This window comes from Cryptococcus neoformans (assembly GCF_000091045.1).
Source record: "Cryptococcus neoformans var. neoformans JEC21 chromosome 3 sequence".
Taxonomy (NCBI): domain Eukaryota; kingdom Fungi; phylum Basidiomycota; class Tremellomycetes; order Tremellales; family Cryptococcaceae; genus Cryptococcus; species Cryptococcus deneoformans.
Window position 1 is genome coordinate 15,924 of NC_006685.1, and position 22,933 is coordinate 38,856.

General features: G+C 48.1%; 8 protein-coding genes and 1 pseudogene across 10 annotated transcripts; 4 read left to right on the forward strand and 5 right to left on the reverse strand.

Moving 5' to 3' along the window:
- Window positions 1–2: 2 nt before the first annotated feature.
- CNC00045 (chitin synthase, putative) lies at window positions 3–3,047 on the forward strand. Its single transcript, XM_024658913.1, has 7 exons — window positions 3–61; window positions 124–582; window positions 655–836; window positions 994–1,479; window positions 1,539–1,857; window positions 1,964–2,032; window positions 2,096–3,047. Exons 4-7 carry the CDS (start codon window positions 1,224–1,226, stop codon window positions 2,892–2,894), a joined length of 1,443 nt encoding a protein of 480 aa, XP_024514253.1. The 5' UTR covers window positions 3–61; window positions 124–582; window positions 655–836; window positions 994–1,223; the 3' UTR covers window positions 2,895–3,047.
- CNC00050 (chitin synthase, putative) lies at window positions 810–7,720 on the reverse strand. The gene is made up of 29 exons (XM_024656642.1): window positions 6,744–7,720; window positions 6,484–6,697; window positions 6,326–6,433; window positions 6,109–6,262; window positions 5,983–6,059; window positions 5,881–5,924; window positions 5,648–5,827; window positions 5,509–5,592; window positions 5,333–5,449; window positions 5,251–5,276; window positions 5,060–5,186; window positions 4,933–5,001; window positions 4,838–4,884; window positions 4,723–4,778; window positions 4,545–4,672; window positions 4,410–4,480; window positions 4,188–4,352; window positions 4,073–4,127; window positions 3,986–4,016; window positions 3,700–3,927; window positions 3,590–3,639; window positions 3,487–3,543; window positions 3,406–3,425; window positions 3,236–3,348; window positions 2,683–3,181; window positions 2,073–2,631; window positions 1,890–2,012; window positions 1,748–1,834; window positions 810–1,685 (listed from the first exon to the last, which is right to left on the reverse strand). Exons 1-24 carry the CDS (start codon window positions 7,649–7,651, stop codon window positions 3,290–3,292), a joined length of 3,075 nt encoding a protein of 1,024 aa, XP_024512337.1. The 5' UTR covers window positions 7,652–7,720; the 3' UTR covers window positions 810–1,685; window positions 1,748–1,834; window positions 1,890–2,012; window positions 2,073–2,631; window positions 2,683–3,181; window positions 3,236–3,289.
- Window positions 7,721–8,243: 523 nt separating this feature from the next.
- On the reverse strand, window positions 8,244–10,912 carry CNC00060 (sugar transporter, putative). The gene is made up of 12 exons (XM_569359.1): window positions 10,502–10,912; window positions 10,314–10,437; window positions 10,163–10,255; window positions 10,056–10,112; window positions 9,933–9,992; window positions 9,533–9,867; window positions 9,328–9,467; window positions 9,185–9,273; window positions 8,994–9,130; window positions 8,737–8,927; window positions 8,582–8,667; window positions 8,244–8,510 (listed from the first exon to the last, which is right to left on the reverse strand). Exons 1-12 carry the CDS (start codon window positions 10,668–10,670, stop codon window positions 8,324–8,326), a joined length of 1,668 nt encoding a protein of 555 aa, XP_569359.1. The 5' UTR covers window positions 10,671–10,912; the 3' UTR covers window positions 8,244–8,323.
- An 802-nt stretch (window positions 10,913–11,714) lies between these two features.
- Window positions 11,715–13,437, forward strand: CNC00070 (annotated as a pseudogene).
- On the reverse strand, window positions 12,288–14,574 carry CNC00080 (expressed protein). 3 transcript variants are annotated; one of them, XM_569362.2, is made up of 10 exons: window positions 14,158–14,574; window positions 14,024–14,095; window positions 13,883–13,960; window positions 13,812–13,826; window positions 13,708–13,737; window positions 13,516–13,642; window positions 13,324–13,426; window positions 13,240–13,252; window positions 13,020–13,181; window positions 12,288–12,893 (listed from the first exon to the last, which is right to left on the reverse strand). In XM_569362.2, exons 1-10 carry the CDS (start codon window positions 14,477–14,479, stop codon window positions 12,838–12,840), a joined length of 978 nt encoding a protein of 325 aa, XP_569362.1. In that variant the 5' UTR covers window positions 14,480–14,574; the 3' UTR covers window positions 12,288–12,837. The 3 variants fall into 3 exon arrangements, with proteins under 3 accessions (XP_569362.1, XP_569361.1, XP_569363.1); XM_569361.2 differs by having other exon boundaries at window positions 14,024–14,101; XM_569363.2 differs by lacking the exon at window positions 13,240–13,252 and having other exon boundaries at window positions 13,020–13,159; window positions 13,368–13,426.
- Window positions 14,575–14,765: 191 nt separating this feature from the next.
- On the forward strand, window positions 14,766–16,729 carry CNC00090 (conserved hypothetical protein). Its single transcript, XM_024656643.1, has 2 exons — window positions 14,766–15,410; window positions 15,477–16,729. The coding sequence occupies exons 1-2, from the start codon at window positions 14,842–14,844 to the stop codon at window positions 15,496–15,498; spliced, it is 591 nt and encodes a 196-aa protein (XP_024512340.1). The 5' UTR covers window positions 14,766–14,841; the 3' UTR covers window positions 15,499–16,729.
- Window positions 14,973–17,975, reverse strand: CNC00100 (RNA helicase, putative). Its single transcript, XM_024656644.1, has 3 exons — window positions 16,764–17,975; window positions 15,665–16,713; window positions 14,973–15,604 (listed from the first exon to the last, which is right to left on the reverse strand). Exons 1-2 carry the CDS (start codon window positions 17,926–17,928, stop codon window positions 15,803–15,805), a joined length of 2,076 nt encoding a protein of 691 aa, XP_024512342.1. The 5' UTR covers window positions 17,929–17,975; the 3' UTR covers window positions 14,973–15,604; window positions 15,665–15,802.
- A 984-nt stretch (window positions 17,976–18,959) lies between these two features.
- On the forward strand, window positions 18,960–21,042 carry CNC00110 (fatty acid elongase, putative). Its single transcript, XM_569369.2, has 9 exons — window positions 18,960–19,232; window positions 19,323–19,421; window positions 19,479–19,542; window positions 19,620–19,710; window positions 19,760–19,920; window positions 19,975–20,044; window positions 20,289–20,406; window positions 20,462–20,543; window positions 20,602–21,042. The coding sequence occupies exons 1-9, from the start codon at window positions 19,027–19,029 to the stop codon at window positions 20,602–20,604; spliced, it is 894 nt and encodes a 297-aa protein (XP_569369.1). The 5' UTR covers window positions 18,960–19,026; the 3' UTR covers window positions 20,605–21,042.
- Window positions 21,043–21,059: 17 nt separating this feature from the next.
- On the reverse strand, window positions 21,060–22,746 carry CNC00120 (manganese ion homeostasis-related protein, putative). Its single transcript, XM_569373.2, has 3 exons — window positions 22,461–22,746; window positions 22,207–22,416; window positions 21,060–22,167 (listed from the first exon to the last, which is right to left on the reverse strand). The coding sequence occupies exons 1-3, from the start codon at window positions 22,723–22,725 to the stop codon at window positions 21,398–21,400; spliced, it is 1,245 nt and encodes a 414-aa protein (XP_569373.1). The 5' UTR covers window positions 22,726–22,746; the 3' UTR covers window positions 21,060–21,397.
- Between the last annotated feature and the right edge of the window lie 187 nt (window positions 22,747–22,933).

The window sequence follows — 22,933 nt, forward strand, 5'->3', positions numbered from 1 at the left end:
CATTTTTGCTTGTTGGATTATTAAGTCGAGACTATCTTTCTCTTAACTCGTGTACGCACTAGTAAGTTACCCTTCCAACTTGATGGATCAATCCCAGTTTCGAAGCTGACATCTTGTACCCAGGTGTAAAGCTCAACGATTAGTTACTGGCCCAGTGACCACTACTAATCCCTCATGAAACGAATGACGGTCTGTCCGTTTGGGACTGAAGATGTCTCCAACCTTCTTGCTTCATGTATGGATACCGAAGCTGACAACTTATTTATATGACTAATAATATATGAATTTTGAATGTACAAGAGATGCAGGAGATAAACAGATCGCATTGCCTATAGCGCATATCTCAACGTCAAGACCTTAATTTTACCCAGTCGACTTGATCGACCATATCAAATAGAGCGCCGACGTATTTCTTCTTTCCGTTGAGAATCACTTCCATTTAAGACCTCTCTCTCCGGGTATCCTATCGATATGTGAAGCGCGGAATATTGGGAAGGCCTAGGTTGATAGCTGGACTATAAAGCGCTTATCTTTCCTGCCTCTCACTGCTGAGATGATGATATCGGACGAAGCATTAAGTGTGTAAGTTCAACTTCGCTTTATTTTAACTCTCCATTACCTGTTATACTGTGAAGTTACACTCACGCTCTCCAGGATCAGTTTTGCCTGACAACTGCTTTCGGCAAGGTATCCTAGTACAGAAGGTCCGCGATCCTTTCACATCTTATAGCTCGGCTCGATGCGTCGTCATCCTTATAATACATCAAATCGACAAACCAAAGGCAAACGAATAGAAAGTAATATCTGTTCCTTCCTTCGTCCGGTCTTCCTCCTCTGTACGTCCCTTCCTTTGAACATCTACTTCTCCTGTTTCTGGCGTGGTTCGAGACCTGTCTTTTATTCAGGTCAGAACGTAGGCAACGGAGTTCTGCTGGATTTGAGCCTCGACCGGCACCTCTCAGTTCAAGGTGTTTAACCTTGATATTTTTCCAGGCCACCATTCCCACCACCATAACCCTCTTGCATTTATCCCTATACATCACCACGCGTCAATCAGAGCACCCCATCCCCATCCCCGTCCTCAGCCTCAGCCTCACCCCCAAAATCTTCGCCACTTGACAACCAGCGGTCTTCATTGCCAGCTTGCACAACTTTTTCCGCCTTTTAACTTGCAAAAATCCGCTTTTCGCGATCAGTAACCAAGAGTAAATCAGTGATGTAAAATGCCTTTCAAGAAACCCCCGTTACAGCCTCTCTCCCTCTCCGAAATGGCCTCGCTCTCCTCCAAACTATTCTCTTCCAATCTCTTCCCTCGTAGTCTCACTCGAGAACCCCGACCTCCCCAACTGGCAGGTAGCAAGCTTCCCCCTCCCGCTGCAGAGATTGATGAGCGGCCCACGGCACGCGTGAGGCGATTCAAGCTCTGGAATGAGCAGGTAGGCGATCTTAGAGTAACTTTGCTTGATCCCAAAAGACGAGGTGAGTTAAAAATGAGAGCAAAAAAGTACCGCGACTGACGCCCTGATTCCGAACGATAGGCTGTCTAGCAAAGTATCGCATGTTTGTCGTCCCTTCGCCTCCTCGACCAGAATTCGGTCGCCTGTCCCCTTCTCATCGTCCATTCCATATTGATCCGCAACCTTTCCGTCATTCCATTCTACCTCCGCCGTCCCTCATGCTATCGTCTGAGGTAATGATAAACTCCAAAAACGACAAGATTTCCAAGAAAGAACGTGAGCGCACTCACGAGCGACTACTGGAACATAAATGGGTCCTGGACCAAGAACATGAACGGAGATTCCGGAGAGGGATGGCCGCAATCATGGAAGATGTGCTAGAATTTCAAAGGTCAAATACGTGAGTTGCTATTCCCTTTGGTCTTATCATACTTTTTTCCCCTTTTCAAAGGCTGTCCTGCTTGGCACACGAATTTTTGGCCGATGCTGATTCACAAAAAAAAAAGGATGCCAGCCGAGAGTGGGATAGGGTATAAGTGGAAAGAAGGAGTCGATCTTAATTGCGTCATGGCATTGTAAGTTTTCCAAGCCAAAAGAGCCCTTTCGTGTACCAACCTAATTCATATTCATGTTTATAGTCGAGAATTCTTTTGCGCAGTCCGTAAAGACTCGACCGCCATATATTCCTACCTCGACCCCATTGACATTGCACCCGTAGCGAATAGGGATGAAGTACATAAGATGGTGAAGAAGGTGGAACGGAGGAGGAAAAAGAGGGAGAGAAAAAAGGCGGATAAGAAGATGAAGAGGGAGACTGAGTCCCGATTGAATGAGGAAAGCGAGAGATTAAAAGCTGAGTGGGAGGCTGAGGCCACTCGTAATCCTATGGACGAATTGAGGGAAACAACAAACGAAAGTCAAATTACTCCCAACTCTGAGGCCTCCATTACCCCATTTCCTCCTCCCGCCGAAACCTGTACTCAAGAGCAGGATGACGAGATCGCAAGACTTATCACCCACTTACTCTATTTACGCGAAGAGAAGATTGTCTTAGGAGACATTGAAGATCGGGATACAAGACGGGTAAGAAAGGCCGTCGCAGCACACCCGCCGGAAGCGGTGGAGATGGCTAGTGAGCTAAATTGGGAAGGCAGAGGGGAAGTTGCTGCAATGCCTGTTGGGGATGAAGCTCGGAGCACGTCTCTATCGTTATCACAAGACTCACTGTTGGACGCTGCAGTAACATATCGTCCCATTTTCCGCCCCTCTTCCCATCGGTCTTACTCTCGCTCTTCCTCCCCGTCCTTTCATGTACGGTCCGGTTCTTTAAACATCGACGACGATACTGATTTTCCTCCGACACTGACTCCTTCCGTCATCCCCTCTTCGTTCTTTTTTCCTTGCCCTGACAGTGAACATTCCCCAGATACCGAGTAAGCGTTCCCTCTTTTGGTTATAATGAATTCAGTTCCATCTTTGAAGGTCGCAAAGAATGATGGCAAGAAGGACTGGCCGAGAGGCGTATGGAACTTTTGAGGGGGGAAGAAATATTTTAGCACTGAATGACAAATCGACGGTGATCTGAAGCATGTATGTGAGCATGATGCGTCTCGAATATCGCGGACAGTCTAGTGCAGTAATACCATCAAACATCCAAGGACCGATACATGTCATCCCATTATACACACCATAACATCATCGCCTCCTCTCAAACAGACGTACAACTGGCAATAAACCATCAAGGAATTTCCAATCTCCAGATATCGGGCATTACTTACTTGTAACGTGAAATTATATGCAAGTCAAGAGCATGTATCAAATTTCATTATCCCCTACTCTCCCACGAACAGACGAACGAGAAGATATGCTGAAGATCCAAGGAATCGGAAGACTGCAACGAAAGGCGTCAGCATTGTGCTTGACAGTCATAATGTGGAGAGCGACATACAGGCAAGACCAGCTACAGTGCTGTAGAAGAATACGTAGCGTAAGCTTTAACCAAAAGAGAATAAGAGAGCAATGGACATACTACAACAAGACACCCATATACGTCGTCGCTACTGCACTATCACCACCGCTAACTTGCCTGAAACGGCCGTCAGCGTTTGCTTATTGCCAAATAAAGTACCCACAAGATCGCAGCCACCAAAGCCCCGTTGGTCATTGTCCAAGCCAGCAACACCTGGTCGCAACATCAGGATTTTCCTCTTCAAGTTACCGAAAAAAAAAAGGGAAAACTCACATTCGTCCTAACGTTTTTATAATAATCCTCTTGTTTCTGATCATCGTTAACCACCCGCACCTCTTTCGGAGCCTTGTTTCCCAATATTTGCAACTCTGCCGCGTATACAGCATTGATATCCTTTTGTTCAATCGGTACATCAACAGTGACTTCGTCTTTGTTGTCGTCTGAGGACTTGACGGCACCAAGATCGTCAGAAACTTTGTCGGATCCTTTAGTACCCCAAGACTAATGGCGGGGTCAGCAAATGACACTGAACAAAAAAGGATTGCAGAGTTGAACATACCACATCGTGCACGTTGCAAAACGCATATACGCTGTGGAACAGTAAGTAAGGGGATTCTAGAAGAAAAGCAGGTATATGAGCACGTACTTGAGTACGTTAATGTACGACGGGGCGAGTAAAAGATATTGAAAGAAAGAAGTAACTACCCAACCTATTAGCAACACACCGCCATCGCCTGTAAGCTGGTGTGAGACCAACTCACTCATATGCCAGGGTTCAAGAGCCATTAGCGAACTGATAATATACAGACCATATGTCGCCAACAACGATATTACGATATTCCTAAAGATTTTGTTCCCAAGTACAGTGCTCGCTGTTACCTCGCCTGCCGCCTGGATGTCTTCTACACCTTTTACCGTCAAATAAACTGACTGGGTTTAGCGGCCAGACTCCAAAAGTAAACCAAGGGTAATGAAGGACTCACTGGCAGCAAAGAGCATATATATTGTGATCAAAGCGAATCCGACCATACTTGAAGTGTAGCCAATTTTAGAACTGTACCGCTCATTAGTTAAAGTCTTTGATCGCAACTATTTCCTACTCAAAAGATGAGACTTACCCAGCAGGCCTGTTACCCAAACTTAATAGGAAACACCATAGCAAAAGCGCAATATAGATATAATGCAAGGGCGTGTTGACGTATTTCCAAGCAGTGCCGAGGGAGTTGAGAGATTCGGTAAGAACAAACTATACTTTAAATCAGCTGACGGTGGGCGTAACTGAAGATGGTCTCATACGAAAGCAATGAAATAATTCCCTAAAGCGAACCAGGCGAAAACCATGTTCAATGTTTCTGAAATAGATTGTCACTAATTCTCCTTTCCGCAAGGGTAGCCCTCATAATCAACTTACGATAGACCAGCTCTATGTGCAGGAAGAATTTCCGAGTAAATGAATGGCTTTGCAGGCTTCAGCAAAAGCGTGAGATTAAATCAGAATACACTCACGAAGATCGATAAAGATAGCCGAAATGGACGATAGAATGAATGGCCGCAAAGAAAGACCCATTAAGCCATCTGCGCAACATGAGTATCAGCCTCACCGATCACTGTAACGACCGTGGGCTTCACCCACCTTCGTCTTTGAGAAACCAGCTCAGCAACCGTGTCCGGCACGTCTGTAATAGCATAGGCCGACTTGACATAATGCAGCTTCCATTTACATTGTCTCTTGCTCACAAGCTCCCAACAAAGGATACGATCTATCGAGAGATCAGCTCGTCATTGCAAGAAATGGGAATCTTCCAGTCAAAAACGAAAACAAACCTTCGGCGAGATACATATTGGACGAGCTGCAAGGATGGCATTAATTTGAAGGTCACCAAAGCTCACGGGATATTAAACTTACAAGATACCGGCACCAGAACCATGCATCGTCTCTCCAACAAAATACTGCTTTAGGGGACCGTTTCCTTTCTCGTCGTTGAGTAGTGCGATATATCGATACGCGGAAAAAGCGCCCGGCCTATATGAATCATGTCAGTGCCGCTCATGGTCGAGTTGTTCAGTGATAACGAGACTAACAAGACGGTGATATATCCAAAAACCGACTCGAGAGGTTTATCCAAAATGTTACTCATCTTGTACTCAAAGTTTTGCGCTGCCACTCTACCATCGTCATCAGTTCATCAATCCAACATTGGCCAGGTCCCGCCAGACGCACAAAGGGTTCAGTAGATTTTTCCAGAACATTCCCTTCAACGCAACAATCTCACCACAAGCACCCCCAACACTCGAATTAATATCAAATGCCTTCCAAAGATGATAGATCGAATCGGGTCCAGGTTGCGTACCGACGTCAAGAAGGACGCAAACGTTTGGCCGAAGGCAAGCACCAAAAGCGCTAGAAAGTAATTCTTCAGCTCCAGAAGAACGAATGCAAGGAGGCAGCCTTACTTGAAGAACCATCGATGACTGTTGATCTTCTTCTGATTCTTCTCCTACAGTGTCGGGTCAGCATCAGAAGACAAAAGACACGACTCTTGCGCGACGACGAACCTTGAGGCAGAACAACATTTGGATTGGCACCGTATTTGAACCGGCAGGCCCAATCTTTCCACTAGAGTTTATCGACACTAACCTTTATGAGCGTCCAACTTGACTGCTGCAGGGCGTCCTACTCACATTGTGTAGTATACTCGTATACGTGTGCTGTGACAGGCTTTCCATTGACCATGTTCTTACCTACACCTTCTTGGTATACACCGAGCGCGGCGAGGACAGATCGAGTTCGGGGGTTGATCTTTTTTCGACCATCTGCAACGATGCACACCACCACCTATCATGGCCATGAATACAAAAGTTCGAGAGCGAATCTGAAAAAAAAAAAAAAAGAGTCTACCTTTTTCCAGCCGTTCACTCCCCAGGTCTTACTTTTTGACCTCGTACAAAGATGAGCAATATTCTGCATCACGCCTCGCATTGTTCGACAAAACAAAATATCGTCCTCCTACGCCTGCCATTAGCACCGAGTTATTATAATAGACGTGAAGGACGAACATTATACATTGTAATGACAATGAAAAGCTCCGTTTGTCGGGGTGGATCGTATAATCGTTGTCTGAGAGTATACATGTCCTCAACAAAGTCATTTGGGTCACAGGTAACCGCTGTATATCTCAGTTTGGTGAATTCGTTTCCCTGGCGAATTGGACACTGCTCGAGCAGCATTGTAGGGACTTCGATATCAAGTACGAGATGGCCCTGGAAGAGTCTGCGAACGGTTAGTTGGGCTAATGCGAGAGGAATACCCAACTCACTGGACGCGTTTTTGCGTCCTATTTCGCCTGACGATCCTCGCTGGAACGGGTCCATAGTGCATATTGACCTCGTCCTCACCGCCCGCACCTACGCCGTCACCAGTTCCAAACCCATTCTGCCCTTCAGCATCACCGTTCCCCGTGTACATCGTGACGCCCATATCTCCAGCACCTGCATCGCTCAATTGATATCGTACGGCCGGAGCTGTCATGGACATTGCGCTTGTTGACTGAGGAATACCAAACCGAGAATCAGGCGCCGCGTGTGCAAGAAGAGGGCGGGAGTCATTCATATCGTCGTCTGCGGCGTTGCCATACCCTTGAGGAGGATAAGACGGGGGGCCGTAGTTGATGTTATCTGGGACTGGAGCGGGCATGGCAGACATGGACGACTGGGATGAATGGTGGGGCAACAAAGGAGGCGGCGAGGTGAGACGGTCATCAATGCCGTTTGGATACGAGTATGACGGGGCAGGCTGTTGCTGGGGCGGAAGATGTGACGGGTTCGCGTGGAAACGAATGTGCTGGGGCGGAGATGCATGCATAGGCGGATGAGAATTGGGCGGTGAGCCCATCGTATATGGTGCTGGGGCGGGCGCAGACGCCGGGGAGCCGTTGAAGGGGGACAATGACTGCGTCGGAAGCGAGTACCGGGGAGCTGGAGGGCCGGTCGGCGACGTCGGCTGGAGAGGGTGAGACGCGTGGGGGGGCTCGTGCCACGCGGGGGACATGTTCTGGAGGGAAGCAGCAGGCGGCCGCTGTGGGGGGGCGCTGAAGGGATCGCCATATTGGACTGCAGGCGGTGGAGGATACGGTTGCTGCGGGAAAGGCTGCGGCTGCGGGGGACGCTGGTTCTGGCGGGCGGGGCTGTAGCCGCCTGGTGGCTGGTATATGTCGCCCGGGTTCATCGTCGCTCCGCTCGTGGGTCTGGCACAAAAGGATCCCGCCAAAAAAGTACATATAATACACGGAGGCTGCACCGCACAGACCCGCGTCTATATTTCTGCTTATGTAACCGCTCGAATAGCCGAACCACCCGTAAATCAGTCGCCAGCGACGCCGCGCCAGCCGGGCATGGGGCACAGCTCCTCCGGGCTACATACTTCTCCCGTCGTAGGCTTGTCAGCGCCGCGTCATTGCCCCCAGCATAGCCGCATGCAGTTAGTCCTCTGGAGAAGCGATGTCAGTCTGTTGCGGTTCACGCTGGAAAGGGGAGGCTGAAAGATGGAAGAACGACACAGTGAAAGACAGCAGTCGTCATTCAGTAGTGTGTGGAGGTCGAGAGGAGGCATTAAAAGCCATAATACTCCACTCCTCCATGCAACTCGTATCACTCTCTCTCCTGCATCTTACACCTTTGTCACCTCCACCCAGTGACATTTGACCATTCGGACCCGTCTTCTATCACTTGACCAAAATGCTCATTCCATCCATCAAAATACCACTCCGAGTCTGGCCCAGTTCGAATTTCCCCTTTGACCTTTTAGAACCAGTCTATTCAAGCGCTACATCAAGTTACATTTGAGATGGATCTCTTTTTTCAATCACGGGTACGATACGTTTACAGATCTATGTAGAGCCTAGGAGCTTTCAGAATCGGCAGCAAACAAGCTCATAAACCTCTTATTCTGAGGTCTTTCCAACTCGTCTACCTTTTCGAGGTGCTCAGCCTCACCACGCGTAATCTTCTTCTCGTCCCTGGCAACAACTGTGGCGAGGTCATAGCCCTTCCATTGTCTAGTGGGAATCCGAGCCTCCATCATGAAGCTATGAGAAGAAAAAAAAAAAAACGATTGGTAAACGTACAGAACGAGAATGGAATCGGAGAGCCAACGTACTTGATTTCTTCCAAGGTTCGGCCCTGGGTCTCTGGAATAAAAAAGTAGACAAAAGCAACCGACAGAAATCCACCGAAAGCGTAGATCTGTCATGTCAATTAGCCGCGAGCATCATGAGTGCAAAGGCATATGCGAAAAAAAGGACTGGGACTTACAAAACCAATCATAGGACCCAAACCAGCTTCGTCGGGCTGGAAAAGATACGGAAGAGTAAAAGTGACAACCCAGGCGGAGACCCAGAACATGGCGGTACCGATGGAAAGGTGCTTCTGACGGTTTCGACCAGTAGACATCTCGGCCGCAACGACCCAAGCGAGAGGACCCCAAGAAAGGTTAAAGGCGAACACTAAATTAAATGTAAAATGTGAGCAAACTGTCTCGAGAACAAGGCGATGCGTAAGGATAGACGCACCATAAAGACAGATCATGGCAGCAACGGCCTTACCGAGCGACGGGTGGTCAGCCAAGTAGGGCTCAAACCGGTCACCCTGACCAGAAACAGCACCCATGGCGCCGACAATCAGAAGGGTGATGAACATGAAGATACCACTGCGACACAAGTCAATATCCACATCACCCTTATCAACCAGGGTGAAAACGTACGTGTAGATAAGCAAAGGCCGTCGACCCCACCTCTCGACAACGAAGAAACTCGCAATGACACCAAGGACCTCAATACAGTCGACAATGATCTATACAATTTGTCAGCAAAAGCCCGTTAACACGTTGTGACTTTGGTGCATTACGGTGATGATGAAGGTATCTGAAATACCGACGAGAGCGAAAAAGGTGGTGGTGTAGGAGAAAATGAATTGAACACCAGAGATCTGCTGCGAGACGAGGATACCGACAGTAGCGAAGAACTTTCGGCGCTCGACAGGGTTCTCTGTTTGACAAAGCGCACAGTTAGCAGCCGCTCGATTAACGCCTAGAGATCCCATTATAACGTACTCCAAAGATCACTCCACTTGGACTCGCCACTAGAAGCCTCGGCCTCCTCCTCCCTAGACTTGTTCAAAATCGCAAGTTGCTCAGACACCAAAACATCCCTATATTCAGAACCGCCGTGGATCTTGTTAAGAGCCCGCTCAGCCTTGGCCTCCTTGCCCTTGTATAGAAGCCATCGAGGAGATTCGGGAACGATAAAGAGGACGACGAAGAGGAGGACGACCCAGACCAAGTTGAGCGCGACTGGGATACGCCACGATGCCGTGGAAGACATGGTATGTGTTCCCAAACCGACACCGGCACCGATAACCTGACCAATCGCAAGCATAAGTTGCCAACTAAAACCTATACGTAAGTACAACTTGAGTCTTCAGGAGAAAAAAAAGAAAGAAAAAAAGCAGACCTTGAGACACAAGCACCTCGAATCTCCATGGGAGGGATTTCTGATAAATAAAGAGGAGCACTGTATCGACGCGTAGAATAAGCTTTGCACGCCATTTGGGGGAGCTCCATTATCGAAACTTACGCGTTGGAAATGATACCAATGCCCATACCAGCAATAAGACGGCCAACAGTAAGAAGACTTTGTACGAGGTCAGCAAGGTGTATCAAGCAAAACGAGAAAAGACATACGCGGAGCTGCCGACAATGATCATTTGAAGGACGACACCAATGGCGAGAAGGACGATGGCAGAGAAGATACCACCCTTTCGACCAGAGTAGTCACTCAAAAAACAATGTCAGTTAATAATTCCTCCGCCATACTTGATAAGGCGCGGCTCACCCGATAGGACCAGCTCCCAAAGAACCAACAACCTCACCGACCTGAATGATAGAAACCCAAAGGGACTGATCGCTGCTTGAAAGAGCATAAGTGCCATTGCCAGTGTTATCGCCGAATTGCTCAACTTTGACAACCCGTTAGCACCCGTTCTTTTGGCTTTTGCAGTCGAAAGATTAAAAGGTACTTACCAAAGACAGGTGTCTCAAGCAAAGAAGTGAAATAGGTACCATCGTAACCGTACGCGACTGGGGCAATACTGATCAAGGCGCAAAAAAAGATAGGACGCCGATAGTCCTTCTTGAACCAGTCGGCCCAGCTCTCCAAACCCCCTCCTTCATTAGCAACTGCAGCAACCATGGCTTTCTACGTGGGGTTAGGTAAATGTTAAACGGGATTGTTGTTGTTGACAGAAAAAGAACGAAAGAAGGAAAAAGGAGGAGATTTGATCTAGTTTTAGTTTTACATTAACGATGGGGAGATGGGGTCAGGTTAACATCTATGGCGCGGATTATCTGCGGGGAGCTGGGGCCCGCCCATCCTCGCATCGAAAAGAGGAACGAGTGTCTGCGAGATGGTTGTCAAACAGTCCAAACGTCAAACGAAAGTATATTTCAAGCTAAAGTAAACGCGCATGTCGGCAATTTCCTTCATCGCGTGGGGATTTGACGAATGAACCGCCGGCAAGTGTTCAAATTCAGGGGGATGATTCCTGAATTTTTACGGGACTTTGAAAAGGTTTTTTTTTTGTGAATCCGAGATTTATTTAGCGAGGGGGCGGTAAGGACGACATTTCGTCATATGCATTTGCAGTGGTTTTGGTGAATTCCAAGGATAGATATGAGAGATAATGAGCGAGGCTGTTCGACGTCCATCTTTAGATCAATTTTATTGTTATAGAGGGGTAATTACTGGGGAGAAAAATCAGGCTTGAGTGATGGATGGACGAGAGGATGCTGCGTCTTCTTCTCGAAAAGTGCAAAACAATCTCTTTCGGGGCGCCGTGACACGAACAGGGACACCCGCCAGTGCCGCAGAAGGACTGGCCTCAAAAAAAAAAGCCAAGAGCAAATTCCTAACCAAGCCACCTGCGTTATCACAGATCGTCTCGTCTACGACAAGCGATAAGGGGTCCCCATGAACATTCCCCTACCTACATTTGCATGACGTGACTGCCCCAGATAATAGAGAACGAACACGATTAAGATGACCTCAACGCCCTGAAGGAACGTACTCGCCCCTTCCCCATCCCAAAGAAGTGGTGGAAATAAAGCGGTCATAGATCAACAACAAGGATTTGAAGGAAAACTGCCATGTGTGAACGAAGCTGTGACGACGACAGTTATAGCCTCTGAAATCTCTCTTTCTATCAGTTGGCTTTCTATTCGTCAATAAGCCCCATATAGATGTTCAAAAAAACGAAGGAGCGACGACTATCATTCTTTAAAACGTTCATCGCCGGGCGGGCGTTCAGCTACTCTTCGTTTACCGTAGCGGCGGCATGTACGTAACTGTTGCCTATAGGAGTGATGACTCCTCTACACCCTCCGCAGCACAAGATATGCCGGCATCAAGAATCGCTTTTAAGCTCTAGAGGTTTCTTATTCCTATTTAAATCTTGCCCAGGTTTTGGTCTTCGAATTTGTAGGTCAAGGTACCTCGAGAGATACATCTTCGGGGAAGCCTCAATTCGGTCTTCTGTCATGAAGTACAATTTTTCTGACATAGTGATATGTTTGAAGACTTGTGTAAAAAAAGTAAGTTTAGAGAATTACTGTTAGGAGCAAATAACTGTATAACTACTGCAGTTGTACCTGCACAAATGGATACACAAGCTCGGTTATCAGTTCGTTATATTATTAAAAAAAGCACGAATTTGAGTTCCCAATCTGAACATTTTCAGTCAACACATAACATATCAAAAGGCTCATGATGTGAGGAGGTAATTAGACTTTAGACATCCTCATTTTCGTTCCTCCTCTCTCAAGCTAACCTGTGCGATTTTCGAGCTCCAAACGATAAGGGCAATGGTAAGGTAACAAAGAGTTAGTTGACGACCGTTGATAGGTGAAACGTGCACGCTTGGCTAATCTTGTCTTTCAGATCATCCATACGCCGCCAAGAGCTCCTATGGGACTCCTATTTATTGCATGCCAACACCCTTCCTGCAGCCTTTGCAATGCACTCCTGATACACAAAGCTCAAACGACACCTGTGTCATGAAATATTCGCCTTCGCATTCACCATCCTGCCGAGGCTCCTCTCGTATAACCCCTTGAGATCTACAAGCACAGTGGTCGCGAATATATCTGACTTGTAATTTAGTGCTGCCGCATCGCCAAACCAATCATGATCATCGATAATCAAGCATGGCAATATGGTGAAAGCCGAGGTCATCGATGGCCCACAAACGTATTTGAAATCGGACCAGCTGGTAACTTTGAACAGGTGAGCCGTTCGGGCAGGTAGAACTTTTCACGTTGTGCAAGTCCGCGAGGGTTTATTGCTTGTTTGAAGGCTCCTTTCCTCATTGAGACGAATCATCTGCTAATCCCTGACATACTTGCTGAAAGGTCATACCGCCTACGATAACGAGTCATCATGATCAGTTAAGCTCCCCAGAGGTCATGTGTGGTGCAATATGGGAAGAGAAGCGGAAGCTGGGCGAAGCAGGAAAGGACGAACTCGGCACATCAAAAGAGCGCTCACTTTTTATGCTCCTTCCATAGAAATCGCCATCTTCCCCGCCCTGGTCCCACGGATAGCTATCCACTCCTCGGGGAAGACTAATGAACCACGTCTTTTTTTCTTTTCCTTCCAGGCTAACGGTATTGTACTTGTAGGGATTGCTGCTTAGGACAAGGATGAACGCTAAAACCCTTCTTATTAGCTCATAATGTCCACTCTGAAGATCAGAGATGATGCGTACAGTGATTCGTCATCTAGGGTAGGATCAGAGATTTTGAAGTTAGTTTTAGACACTTTGGATGGATATTGAATGAAGAAAGCTTACCTTTTTGCCTCCCTTCAAAGTAAAGTGCATACTCCTTGACTTACCAAAACCGATATGTCTATGCAGCGCGTTCCGAAACTTGTCCTCTTCTTCTCGTCCATCACTATCATCCACCACAAAAAATCAGAAGTTGACCTTCAATATTGACCAAACAAGCAAGAGACTGTATGGCGCATTATCAGACACTCTCACCTTTCGGAATCTTTCCGTCTTTTCTTGAATCTTCTACGATTTTCCGCTTCTTCTTCTTCATCTGTATCAAGATCGGGTATGTATCCGGAGGGGAGATCGATAGTGTACTCCCCAATATCCCAAAGAACTGGATTAATCGTGAATAAGCTTGCATGTTGCTTTTTTTCATGTGCAAAAGGTTAGATTACTTACGAGTCCCACCTTGACGACCTTGTCCGAACGCTTCGTGGCCAACGATAAAAACGCTTCCGATCAGCCTGAAGTCTCAGATATTCGGTTGTAGCCATTGTACTTACTCCTGCCATCCGATCCTAAAACGGCTTAATTAGCGAAATACTTGATAGGATCTTACAGTTTAAAGGCTGACCTTCATGTATGGTATACCAAAGAGGGTGCAATGTTGTCTCGACGGCCATCCTACGTGCTTCACCACTCTTTGAAATGCCTTTACAAATGTTGAAATCTTAGTGGATGCTAGCCGATGGGTTGGAATTTCGCTTCTGCATACCTAATAGACCCTTAGGGATAGCCCAAGAGACAGTAACCCCATCGAGATGCATTCGCAAGTCGTAATGCAGTGCTACCACTGTATAAGCTTGTTGCCAAGTTCCCAAGATTATATCCAATAAAGTACGAACTAACCTGTAGCAGAATGCCGTTGGATGCACCAGAAGTTTCTCTTTTTCAATGCAGGCCATTTCTCCAGGACATCCTTAGAAAACCCTTCCCATTCTCTTTCTACATCTGGTTTTGGCTCGTCCCCGCCCTCCTCCAGCTTGCTAGAGTCTGGCTTCCCAGAACTCACTTCTTCAACCTCCTTCTTCACTAAACTCGGTGCCATTTTGGGCGAGCTGGACGAAAGACGGGCTCTTTTGCGAGCAACGGAAGGGGATGGAGATCGAGATGGCGAGCCAGTGGTGCTGCGAGTGGCTTTGTTCTCTGTTAGCTGGTGCAGCGTCCACATGCTTTGTTTGTTAGATATTATGGGCCTGCCTTGAAGTGTAGATGGCGCCTATATGTTGGATTGTTTGAGATCAATCAGATACAGCGACATTCTTCAGAATTAAAAAGCACACGGGATACAATAAGAGGGCCCGGCGCGCTACAAACAATCCGAGAACTGACAGAGCGAGAAATATCCATGACGTCAGAGATAATCAGCACTCTTCCACGCTTGCTGCACCCCACAAAAGCACACTCGTTCAGCGATGAAGCAACCAACTGTCCTTATTTTGATTGCATTTGTGACTATCTATTAGTATTATTGTATAGCAACATCGTATCAAACGGCACGGCTTTTCAACATTACAGAACATCTGACATACCATGTCACCGCTCACTCCTAATCCTTTATCGACTCTCCGGGTCACCAAGAAACAAATACCCTCCTACCAAAACTTCCCCAACACCGCACTTCATCGCCATCCTCTGATTATCTACCATTCCGCCTATCCGTCTTCTCTCACTGCAGATCAGGTGGAGAAACATCTTTCCTCCGTCGGCGTCGTTAAACCCGCATGGCGATTCCCAATGTATCGACAGCACCACTATCATTCCAACACTCACGAACTGCTCGTCGTCGTCTCAGGTGCTGGAACGCTCTGCTTTGGCGGGCCGAGGGATGAAGAGAACAAGAGCAGGACCGAAATTGATGTGGAGAAGGGGGATGCCATGCTAGTCCCTTCCGGAGTTGCTCACGCGATGATCGAAGATAAGGGAGGGTTTAGTATGGTAGGAAGTTATCCGATCGGAGCGAAGAACTGGGATATGTGTACAGGCCAAGATGGGGAGAAGAACGATGCTTGGGAGACGGTGAAAGGAGTGAAGTGGTTTGACAAGGATCCAATCTATGGCGATGAAGGGCCAGCGATCAATACCAGAGAAGGTGACGCGAAGTGAGTAAGCAGGTTATACTATGTCTGTCAGTAAGGTCAGATCCTCTGTTATAACTGCATCAATAGCAGCAAGCATGGCATGCCATGATATTCGATACCCCGTCTCATCTAATTTATCACCCTTTCCGCATCGTATAGATAATGATGTCAAAGCCGCACTCCTCGAAGTGTCAAGGAAAAGATGCTCATGAACTCTGGTTAAGACGGCTTGTCAGGTCGTTGTTGCCCATTTATTTAAGAGTCGAAGCGCTTACCTTTGAAATACGAACTCTAAGCGCCACTGCGAAAGTGTCTGGGAAGAATATGGTATCAATGAACGATGTGAACAGTGTGCTGCATGCCGTTCCAACGTTTCTCGATTAACACTCTTCTTAATCCCTTGTCCCGCACATCTAAGTCCGCACTCTCTTCCCCATCGCACCCACCACTTCCCTCTTTCCCAACACATCCTTCAACCTATCGCCCAACGCGGTCTTCCCATCCTTCTTCAATGGTCCTTGTCCCTTCCCACCCTTATTATTCTTCGCCCCTTCACCCAGCGTACCTCCCTCATCGATTCCAAAGACAACTACTCTTCCCGGTCTGCCTGCCCGTCCTGCCCTACCTGCACGATGGACGAAATCCAACACATCCCTTGGTGGTTGTACGAGGAACACTGATGACACGGACGGGTGGAAATCCAATCCTCGTGAGAGAAGAGATGTCGTCACAAGGACCCGACGGCGCGTAACCTGGGATACGTTTGGGGTGGTACCGTTCTTGTCCTGGAAAATCGGCTTGGTTTCCCTCGGTTCCAAGCTTGGGAGAGGAGCAGGGGGTTCGTGCCCTGGGAGATGAGGTCTTTGCAGGAAATCGTTCAAAGACCCATTCCGACCTCTCAGGCGCTCTTCTCCAGCTCCAGTCCATGCGAGGCAATCAATCTTCTTCGTTCCCAGGATCCCAGAGACCTGCTCCACCTGCTTATCAGAATTGCAGAAAATCACAATTTTGCTCGGTTCCTCGCCTTCCCTTCCCTCAGCTTTGGCAGCTTTGGCGTCCTCGGCTAACGTGAGCCGAACTTGATGCGCGACGTCGCCGTGTTTGTTGCCGGTCGTAGACGGACGAATAAATCGAGTGAGAAGTTTAGGAGGAAGTTTATGTAAACCGGGAGAAAGCAAATGGATGAAAGGTTCCTTTTTGGTGAAGAACGGGTTGGTGGTAAGGAGGTTTATCAAGAATGGAGGAAGGGTGGCGGTACATAAGATAAGGTTGGCCTGTTTGACCTGAGAGAGAACCGAGATAGTGTCCAGATAGAATTCTCGACCTACGACATGATGTATCAGTATTGTCAACGATATCTGCTACCGAACCCACCTAACAAGACGTCGGCTTCATCAATCACAACCCATTCCACCTTATCCCCCTCTACCATCCCCTTTTCCTGCTCATCTTGCCATATCCTCTTCCCCCTGATATAATCCTCTTTCTCCTGCTCTTCCTCACTCCTTGTCATCCCAAACATCCGCCTCAAACTCCCCACAGTCCCTAATAAAACATCCACACTCCCTCGCTTCTCACCCACCCCACCCGACACTGTCGAACTCATCCCATGAACAGAGAGTTTTGTATTATGCGTAAGAATTTTTGCGAATTGAGTTGATTGTCGGGTAAGTTCATGAGTTGGGGAGAGGATAATTGATCGCGGATGGAGAGTATTTTCACTGTCGGCGAAAAAGGACGAAGTGACAGACGGTCCGGGGTCGGTACGCTTAAGGTGGTGGAACAGAGGGATGAGATAAGAGACGGTCTTGCCGCTACCTGTTTCGGCGCCGAGGAGGACTCGCTGAGAGCCAATTGGCGCAGAAGCGATATCCGGCTGGGTGAAATGATGGAAACTCAACGTCTCGATCGGTGTCGTCTTCCCGTCCTCACCATACAGCCCTTTCAAACTCTTCACCAAACCCTCTTCCAGCCCAAAATCATCAAATGTTCGAGGCCGCGCTTGTTCTTCATTTGCGAGCGTCGTTGGAGGTGTGGGGTACGCAGGCAAACCGTTAATGTACTCCTCCGTTACGCCATCATCCCTGTTAAAAGATCTGGGTGTCAGATTGGGTGGCATAGTAGCGGGTTCGAGTTTGAATCGGTGAGAAGGCTTGGGTATGGTATCAGAAGATGAGAAAGGTAGTAAACGACGGGAGGATGTGGGCACATGTTGGCCTTTGGGGGTAATGCTTGCAGAAGAGCCACTAGATGAATCGGAGATTACACGACGAGCTCGAGGTGGCTCGCTTCGGAATGAAGTTGTCCCAGAAGACTTTAAGCCAAAGCGGCTTGCTCTAGGCTGTTCGGAACGACCCCGATTACTACCCCTTTTTTCCCAATCCGGCTTTTGTCTGGGAGAGTTTCGAGAATGTGAAGGAGACTGTTTCGGACGCTTGCCGCCAGCTGCGAGCACGCTTGAAGAGTGGAGAGGTCGGAGAGTGTGCTGGAGAGCTAATGGTGGGATGGCTGAGAGCCTGGATACCTGCCCTATGAGCATGGTGGCTGCGGTTTTGCGGAGACGTAATGTCAAGATGCACGAATTGACAACAAGATCGACGACAAAAACAAACGAACTGCAACAGAAGACAAGAAGTAAGACTTTACATGTATTGGTGGGGACCGCCGCCTCCACCACACAGGGCACAATGTGTTTGCTTCCGTCGAAACTTCTCCCATCAAACTGCTTTCGCCCAAATTCCGGTCTCTTCATTATTCTTTCTCCTCTTCATCATCTTGTCTTTCAACATTCAGCTGCAACGAGGGGACCAGCAGCGTCAAGCCTTGTGAGTCCTTTTTCTACCCTATCCTACTCGCCCGAGCTCCAAGTATAAGTGAAGAGTGGTTTATTACCCCATGGCACCTCTTGACCCAGGGTCTCGTCCTGTCCTTGTCTACGAGACTTGACATTAAGGACGCAGGCCGCTGCTCTAAACGGACAATCTGATACCTGATACTTCTCCCACCATTGTTTTGAGACTGCGTGTGGACGAGAGCTGACTGTGTGGTTTAGTTACTTCAAGCGTTGCCCTTAACCGAATAGTGTTGTAGATTATATTACTATGAATCGTTTTTGTATTTGAATCTGTTTGCTGTGGCGATAAGTCTTGCCTTGAACAGCCTACACCCTGCTGGACACTGCATATTCCATTCTGCATGCGCCATCGCTTGATCACACAAAGTACAACCGGTAAATTGGCGTTCATTTGCCGGGAGCACGCTCTGGAGAGGCTCGAGCGATGAGCTCTACCGCGTTTGTGTCTGTGTTTTTCTTTTAAGCCGCAACAAACGGCCTTAATTAAATTTGATTACAAAAGTTTTGTATTACTCATTACAAACCCTCTTCCACGTGGCTGTGCCTGTCAGGAATGATTACAAAGTGGGCGAAACTGTGATTAGAGCCTACATGGGCGCGACCCGCACGGACCGCCTGGCGCGAGAAAAACATGCCAGGGGCGGGCAGTGACCATTCCAAGCCGTTTTATTTCATTCTTTTTTCCTTCTTTTTTCTCTTCTTCTTTTGCCCATTTTTTTTTTAATTCTCCTGACCCCTCCGCAGCTGCCCACTCCTACACTCTTTTTCAGCTCATCCCCCACCATGTTCCCCTTCGACGCCTGGACTCCCGGACCCGGTCCCGTCTACACGGCCATTACCTCGGTTTGGGACGCGCTCGACCTCCCCCATCCCGCTTTGGGATACAGGACTTGGATTCCCGGAGAGTCTCCTCTCAGTACCCAAAAGGCCGTCGTCGCTGCTGTCGGCACGTACCTTCTGATCATCTTTGGAGGACGGGAGATGATGAAGTGAGTTTCTGTGCTTTTGTTTTACGTGGGAGAGCGAGTGCGTCGGTGCGCGTTGGAGCGGAGCGGGATAGGGTTAACAATTCGCTGAAGGAACCGACAACCATTCAAGCTCAAGATTCCCTTCCAGATCCACAATGTCTACCTTACCCTCGGTTCTGGTCTTCTCCTTGCGTTGATGCTTGAAGAAATGTACGTGACATCCGGCGCGTTCGTCTGCAGCTTCTAACGCATGCTTTTCCTGTATAGCATTCCTCTTTTCCTCAAGCACGGTTTCTTCTGGTCTATTTGCAATACTTCTGCTTTCACTCCCGTAAGTTTGGCGTGATTCAAGTTTTGACGCGTTGTATGCCTTTGAGAAGACGGAGCATCGCTGACATGCGAAATCAGCGATTGGTCACTTACTACATGATCAACTACTACTTCAAGTATGTTGAGCTCATCGACACTGTCTTCCTCGTCCTCAAGAAGAAGCCTCTTGGTAAGTCTTATTTTTGAAGCATATGTCCCACCAAGCCAACCTTGTTTAGCCTTCCTTCATGTCTTCCACCACGCCGCTACTGCCGTCCTCTGCTACACCCAGCTCAACGGCGAGACCTCGGTTCAATGGGTCGTCATTACCCTTAACCTCACTGTTCACGTTATCATGTACTACTACTACTACGCCACCGCCGGCGGTGCCAAGATCTGGGTACGTCCCGAAATTTCTGAAACCTTTTCAATCACAGCTAAACCTTGACCACAGTGGAAGAAGTACCTAACCACCCTTCAAATTACTCAGTTCATCATCGACCTTTTCATCGTTTTCTTCGCAAGCACGTTACTATTCTCTTATCGTTACTCGCACAACCAGTACCCCAACCTTTTATTCCCTATTTCTCCTTCGAGTACTTCTTTTTTTTTATCCTCTTTACATTCATCCTCCGTCCCCTGTCCCCTAGCCCCATCTCGTTTTAGATTATTACTTAGACATTTCACCCCTTCCTCCCGGGCATCTCTCTCCTCCCTCCACCTGGTTGTGCTTTAGGATACGTGCTGACCATTGTTTTGGTTCTATAGCTTACAGCCACTTTGCTTTCAAGTACGGAGTTCCTGCGGTCGGTGACTGTGCTGGTAGCGAGGGTGCCGCTCTTTTCGGCTGCGGTCTTTTGGGTTCTTACCTCGTCCTGTTCATCGCGTACGTGTTTCGTCTTGCTTCCCACCTGTCATTGGCTGACTCTGATATCTGATAGTTTCTACAAGGCTACTTATAAGAAGGGTGTCGCCAAGGGCAAAGGCAAGGCCACCGAGATCCGAGGTTCTTCCAAGTCCAAGGTAGGTCAAACAATCGGGTAAACGTCGAATCAACGACAGTGCTGATCGTGCCGAGCAGTAGGTTGTGCTTCAGAACAAACGGGGAACGGTAGTCATCACAGAAGTTCAAGAGTAGGGACAGGAGCTAGGCGTTAGGGTTGAGACGATGAGAGCAGGAGAAGAAGAGCGGAGACCATATGGAAAGGGCGAGGCGAGGCGAGCATGGCGAGCTACGGAAAAGAGATGAGGGCACTTTTTCGCGGAGAGGGCAGAGAAAGGGAAGGCGGGAAATGTGTGAATATGTGTCATGAGGATGTCTTTTTGCATTTTCTTTCTACAGGGAAAAATGTCGTACAAGTATACCCCCCCACCCGGAAAAAACTACATTTTTTTAAAAATCTCTAGTAATGTTCGGCTTTAATCATTCAATCACAAAAAGCTAGTTTTTAATTTAATGCGAGACTTGCTTGTCCGATTTTGTGCATTTGGATTTAAATTTGGATTTCCCCGGAGATGCAACATCTATTTTATTACAATCTGCATAGTTCTTATTGAGTTCATATATCTCATCTAGCCATTTCACTCGTGAACGTCAAAGGATCGGGACCGAGAGGAGGAGGGAGGGACTTGTGGCGACAAAGCGCCCACCTTCCTAACCCATCTTGTTAACACAGCATTCAATGCTCGATTTCAATTTCAACAGACACAACTTAGTGGATTTCTGATTAGTCCAGAGAGTGATAATGCCATGCGCCGGTACATGAGAACGAAGGTCCGAAATTGTGGGAAATTCCTCACACCACGACACCCTTCCTTCATAAAATCTCCTTCCAATCTCTCCTTTTTGCCGGATACGGATACCTTTTTCTTCCCTTTCACTTGAACTCTGAAGACTTGGGACTGATACGCATCCTCGTCCCCGGGCTCGGACTAGAACTCGTCAACTTCACGCGACCCGAATCGAGCTCTTGAAACGTCGGTGTCATTGGCATGTCCGCATCTCTCTCCAACGGTCCTCCGCCTCTTCTGCGTCCAATAGGCTCCTCAAGCAACCCAACACCCATCCCTCCCTGACCCATCAAGCTACCCTCCAGTTCCAGTGCATCGGCCATCAAAAAATGCCACCACCCCATCGTCAGCGGGATCGTCGCTGTATGCCACAAGGAATGTGCGTCAATCACCCGGAAGAGAGGGGCGAAATCCCATAGTTCGAGCGACATGGCGAGGGTCGTTAGCCCAACAAGAACGGCAGGCGTGGAAGATTCTTTGGGGGACGGATTTTTATATGGGTTGTGCGGCGGATATGGGTAAGGGAAGGAGAGGGAAAGAAAGCGGCCGAAACGGAGGGTAGGGTAAGGGAAACGGAAAGAGAATGACCAGAGAACCCAAAGCAAGTTATGGATAAGTCCGAGGCAGAGGTTGAACATTGTGTGGTAGCCGTACGGGAATTGGCCCAGAGGAAAAGAGAGGATATACTTGAAATGGCTGAGGACCAGTAAAGCGACGGCTACGCAAGCAGGGAGAAGGAAGCGGGATGTATAGAGGGGTGTCTGGAAGTGGAGAATACGGATAATAGAGTAGAGCAGGGTGAAGGCGATGGTGAGGGTTGCAGAGAAGTAGTCGAGGCGCTCCGTCCAAGGTTTATCTATAACTATGAGCTTGGATCTTGTTCATGAATACTTACCCCTTGCATGGAACACTGCGCTCCAAATCCAAGTGTTGACCTGCACAAAACCCAACGAGACGAGCCATTTTCGAAGCTTGTTCTCCGATCTAATTCGTCGTCTCACGGCGGAAACCCCCTGAAGGTTAACCAACAGATTCCCAAGCGACATGATAATCGAGAAAGGTTCTTGGAAAGGGCCCAAACGGTAGAACGCCCATTTCCCGTAGACTACTTTGTTTAACGACAGCCGACGAGGTGGAGAGGGAACGTACATTGGTGATACCGACTGCCAGGGCCAATTTTATCGGTAAAGCTATGTGAACAATGGTACGCGCAATTTTCAGCACACGTCCATCCAAAGAGCCTGAGGTAAAAGGCGATAGGAGGCTGAGAGGGATCGCAATAGGTGGCAGCGCAACCCCTCAGGCAGTGCTGGAAAGTGGGATTCCGGTCGCCTGAGGAGGCATAGGCGAATGGGAGGAGGATGATAGACGCTATTCCCAGTGCAATCGCAAGGCGGGAAAAGGAAATAGGCATCGCTATATTAGATAACGATAAGATAGAAGGAAGGATGTCTAGCTGACAACAATGCATCGGAACTCGGCAGATTACGGGCGCCTCCACTTTCTAATCCACTTCCAAGGTGGAGGGTAATGAAATTCTGATTCCGCTAATTGCGCCTTTATTGTCAACAAACCGCCTTCCGTCGACGGAAGATGAGATGCTTTGCTGTCTTTTTGGACGA

Bases quoted from the DNA above. Each gene is read 5' to 3' on its own strand.
- CNC00045 (XM_024658913.1), top strand. From the start codon at position 1,224: ATGCCTTTCAAGAAACCCCCGTTACAGCCTCTCTCCCTCTCCGAAATG. The intron at 1,480-1,538 runs GTGAGTTAAAAA...TCCGAACGATAG, and splicing joins GCTTGATCCCAAAAGACGAG to GCTGTCTAGCAAAGTATCGC. The intron at 1,858-1,963 runs GTGAGTTGCTAT...CAAAAAAAAAAG, and splicing joins GAATTTCAAAGGTCAAATAC to GATGCCAGCCGAGAGTGGGA.
- CNC00050 (XM_024656642.1), bottom strand. From the start codon at position 7,651: ATGAACCCGGGCGACATATACCAGCCACCAGGCGGCTACAGCCCCGCC. The intron at 3,928-3,985 runs GTATGTTCAACT...CCCCGCCATTAG, and splicing joins TTTGCAACGTGCACGATGTG to TCTTGGGGTACTAAAGGATC. The intron at 3,426-3,486 runs GTATGTCCATTG...ATTCTTCTACAG, and splicing joins TATATGGGTGTCTTGTTGTA to CACTGTAGCTGGTCTTGCCT.
- CNC00060 (XM_569359.1), bottom strand. From the start codon at position 10,670: ATGGTTGCTGCAGTTGCTAATGAAGGAGGGGGTTTGGAGAGCTGGGCC. The intron at 10,438-10,501 runs GTAAGTACCTTT...GGGTTGTCAAAG, and splicing joins GCTTGAGACACCTGTCTTTG to TTGAGCAATTCGGCGATAAC. The intron at 10,113-10,162 runs GTATGTCTTTTC...CCTCGTACAAAG, and splicing joins ATCATTGTCGGCAGCTCCGC to TCTTCTTACTGTTGGCCGTC.
- CNC00080 (XM_569361.2), bottom strand. From the start codon at position 14,479: ATGTGGACGCTGCACCAGCTAACAGAGAACAAAGCCACTCGCAGCACC. The intron at 14,102-14,157 runs GTTAGTTCGTAC...AAGCTTATACAG, and splicing joins CCAACGGCATTCTGCTACAG to TGGTAGCACTGCATTACGAC. The intron at 12,894-13,019 runs GTGAGCGCTCTT...TCGTTATCGTAG, and splicing joins CTATGGAAGGAGCATAAAAA to GCGGTATGACCTTTCAGCAA.
- CNC00090 (XM_024656643.1), top strand. From the start codon at position 14,842: ATGTCACCGCTCACTCCTAATCCTTTATCGACTCTCCGGGTCACCAAG. The intron at 15,411-15,476 runs GTGAGTAAGCAG...CTGCATCAATAG, and splicing joins ACCAGAGAAGGTGACGCGAA to CAGCAAGCATGGCATGCCAT.
- CNC00100 (XM_024656644.1), bottom strand. From the start codon at position 17,928: ATGCTCATAGGGCAGGTATCCAGGCTCTCAGCCATCCCACCATTAGCT. The intron at 16,714-16,763 runs GTGGGTTCGGTA...ATCATGTCGTAG, and splicing joins TGAAGCCGACGTCTTGTTAG to GTCGAGAATTCTATCTGGAC.
- CNC00110 (XM_569369.2), top strand. From the start codon at position 19,027: ATGTTCCCCTTCGACGCCTGGACTCCCGGACCCGGTCCCGTCTACACG. The intron at 19,233-19,322 runs GTGAGTTTCTGT...AATTCGCTGAAG, and splicing joins GGAGGACGGGAGATGATGAA to GAACCGACAACCATTCAAGC. The intron at 19,422-19,478 runs GTACGTGACATC...TTTCCTGTATAG, and splicing joins GCGTTGATGCTTGAAGAAAT to CATTCCTCTTTTCCTCAAGC.
- CNC00120 (XM_569373.2), bottom strand. From the start codon at position 22,725: ATGCCTATTTCCTTTTCCCGCCTTGCGATTGCACTGGGAATAGCGTCT. The intron at 22,417-22,460 runs GTACGTTCCCTC...TAAACAAAGTAG, and splicing joins TGGCAGTCGGTATCACCAAT to TCTACGGGAAATGGGCGTTC. The intron at 22,168-22,206 runs GTAAGTATTCAT...TCATAGTTATAG, and splicing joins CGCAGTGTTCCATGCAAGGG to ATAAACCTTGGACGGAGCGC.